Below are 2,194 nucleotides of genomic sequence, written 5' to 3' on the forward strand. Positions count from 1 at the left end.
CGACTTGTTTAGTGTAGATATTTTTACGCCCGCATTGAAAACGTTTACAGCATTTAGGAGGAGGAGTTCGACCCTGCCAGTCACGGCCAATTCAGCAGAAAGACAGAGATTCCCCTTTGGAATCTACTCTGGAATCAACAGCTGGTCTCTTCCGTTCGAAAGTAAAGCGCCTAACCGCAACAGCACAGACTCCAGTTATCTGGACGAACACTCTCCTGTGTTCAGTTTGCCTGTTCAGGGCGAGCCTTGGCTGAGAAAGATTCAACATCCCAATAGAAAAACCGAGATACTCCACGAAATATGTTCCCCACTCGGTAATCGAAAGGTGGTCTTCTTCGAGAGACAGCGAAGCGCCTATCCGCTACACCACAAACGCCATTTATATGGACGAACACTCTTTTGTGTTCAAGTAAAGAAACAAAAAATATGATTTTTCGAGTTTCGAATTGGTTCGTTTATTCCTTAAATAATTGTTCTTTCATTTTCTAGATGTTATTCTGAATGTTATGGCTTTTAATACACATATGATATTTTATGTTTCCGTTCAATTCATCAGTCACAAATAGAGCAAAACAAACTGCGGGGTACAACAAACAGCTTGATTATTTTCCAGTCTTTTTCCTATTTTGCGTTGGTTCTCAACATACACCATACTATTTCTATAGCGAAAAATTGTTTTGTATCCTGCAAATATCGAAGGAAACTCTTGAAGTCATGTTATTCAATGTAAGGCACGACTTTACAAAGTAGAGGCAGATTATGACGAAAAGGCGTGAGTAAAGAAAAGAATGAACAGTAGTGATTACTTCGGGCGAGTAATCATTGAACATTATAATATTTGTCAGCAATTATTATGTATACTTTTTTATTCTCAAAAATACCCCAAACTAAGCTGATTGAAATCGCACAAAGTCAAAACGAATCTCCTCTTGCGGATCAAAACTCTAATTGATTTTTTAAATAAAAACATTTAGCGCTTAGTAAAAGTTTAAACTACAAAAACTGGTGTTGGGCCCTGAAAAGATACTTTAAAAAATTTGAAAGGTGTAGAGGACGCCAAATTATGGCACAATTCAAACCTATTTACACAAGCTAACAACACGGATTTGAATATTTAAGTCTCAGGTAAAGAAAACTGAACTGAAAAAAAATCTAATCAATATGAATATAACTAAGTTCTTCTTTTAGTTCTCCAAAACAGGGCGTCTTCAAGCGTTCGAATGACCAGAATGCACGTCCTCAATGATTTCAACTGGGTAAGTTCATTATGCCAAGCTTTCTTGTTAGTCCCCTTTACAGTGTAGTAGCTCAGATCCTTCAATTTCAAGGCATGCTCTCAAATCTAGCCAAAAACAATCGTCTCTTTGCACACTTGTTCCACTGTGCTCTGCAGAAAAGTATGGTAGAATTCAGCAGTATGCGCGTCGCACTCCTTCATCGCCGCCTCTAAGCAAGACGAAGCGATTTTTCCTTGATCACATGCACTCACCTGAAACAGACTTTTTAAAATGTATGATAAACAAAAGAAAAGGAATCAGTGTAAAGAGTCAGTTAGTATGGCGGAGAGGTAAGGTTACTTGCCTGCTTTTATAAAGTTTTTGAAAATTTGATTCAAGTTTAAATATTACGAGATTCCTTTTACGGAAGTGTTCATAGCTCCCCAAATATGATATTATATTAACGATAATAAGTATCACTTTTTTGCGTATGTAGGCCTACTCATTTGAGCCTTTATCCTTTTCCTTCCAGTGAGTAATATTAAGTAGCTTAAAAGGTAGGTCTTGTTATAAAAATATAATTTTGGTGCTGTATTAATATTCATAGCACGGACATAAACAAATTTTTAAAATGGCATTTTTTTCTCGACCACGAAGCGAAATGTTTCTATTTTTGTTTTTAATGAAGTTTATGTCTTTGTTTATCAAAAACTCGTTATAACCTATTATTTGGAACATAGTCACCCAAGACAAACATTTGCATCAGCTTTTTTTTCTGATAGCGTTGACGCTGACGTTGAATATCCTGGCCACTTAAGAAACACAGTGCATGCCGATAGCTCGATTTCTCTGATGAGGAGTCAAACCTACCTTCTTTTTTTGCGTGACCAAGACCAAATTATATTATTGGGATTTTTTCTTTAAACAAAATGATATAAACTTCAATTTAAAAAGAAATCAAACTAATCCATCATGTG

At 36.2% G+C, this 2,194-nt stretch overlaps 1 protein-coding gene across 2 annotated transcripts in view; it reads right to left on the reverse strand.

The window, feature by feature from the left end:
* Nucleotides 1-430: 430 nt before the first annotated feature.
* Nucleotides 431-2,194, reverse strand: part of LOC101847944 — an 11,628-nt gene continuing 9,864 nt past the window's right edge. The window contains exon 5 of one of the 2 annotated variants that reach the window (XM_005094626.2): nucleotides 431-1,489. In XM_005094626.2, the coding sequence (XP_005094683.1) occupies nucleotides 1,343-1,489 (147 nt within the window). In that variant the 3' untranslated portion in view covers nucleotides 431-1,342. Of the gene's footprint in view, nucleotides 1,500-2,194 lie in introns of both variants that reach the window. The other variant, XM_013080445.1, reaches the window with a different exon arrangement.

This window comes from Aplysia californica, unplaced genomic scaffold, assembly GCF_000002075.1.
Source record: "Aplysia californica isolate F4 #8 unplaced genomic scaffold, AplCal3.0 scaffold00086, whole genome shotgun sequence".
NCBI lineage: Eukaryota > Metazoa > Mollusca > Gastropoda > Aplysiida > Aplysiidae > Aplysia > Aplysia californica.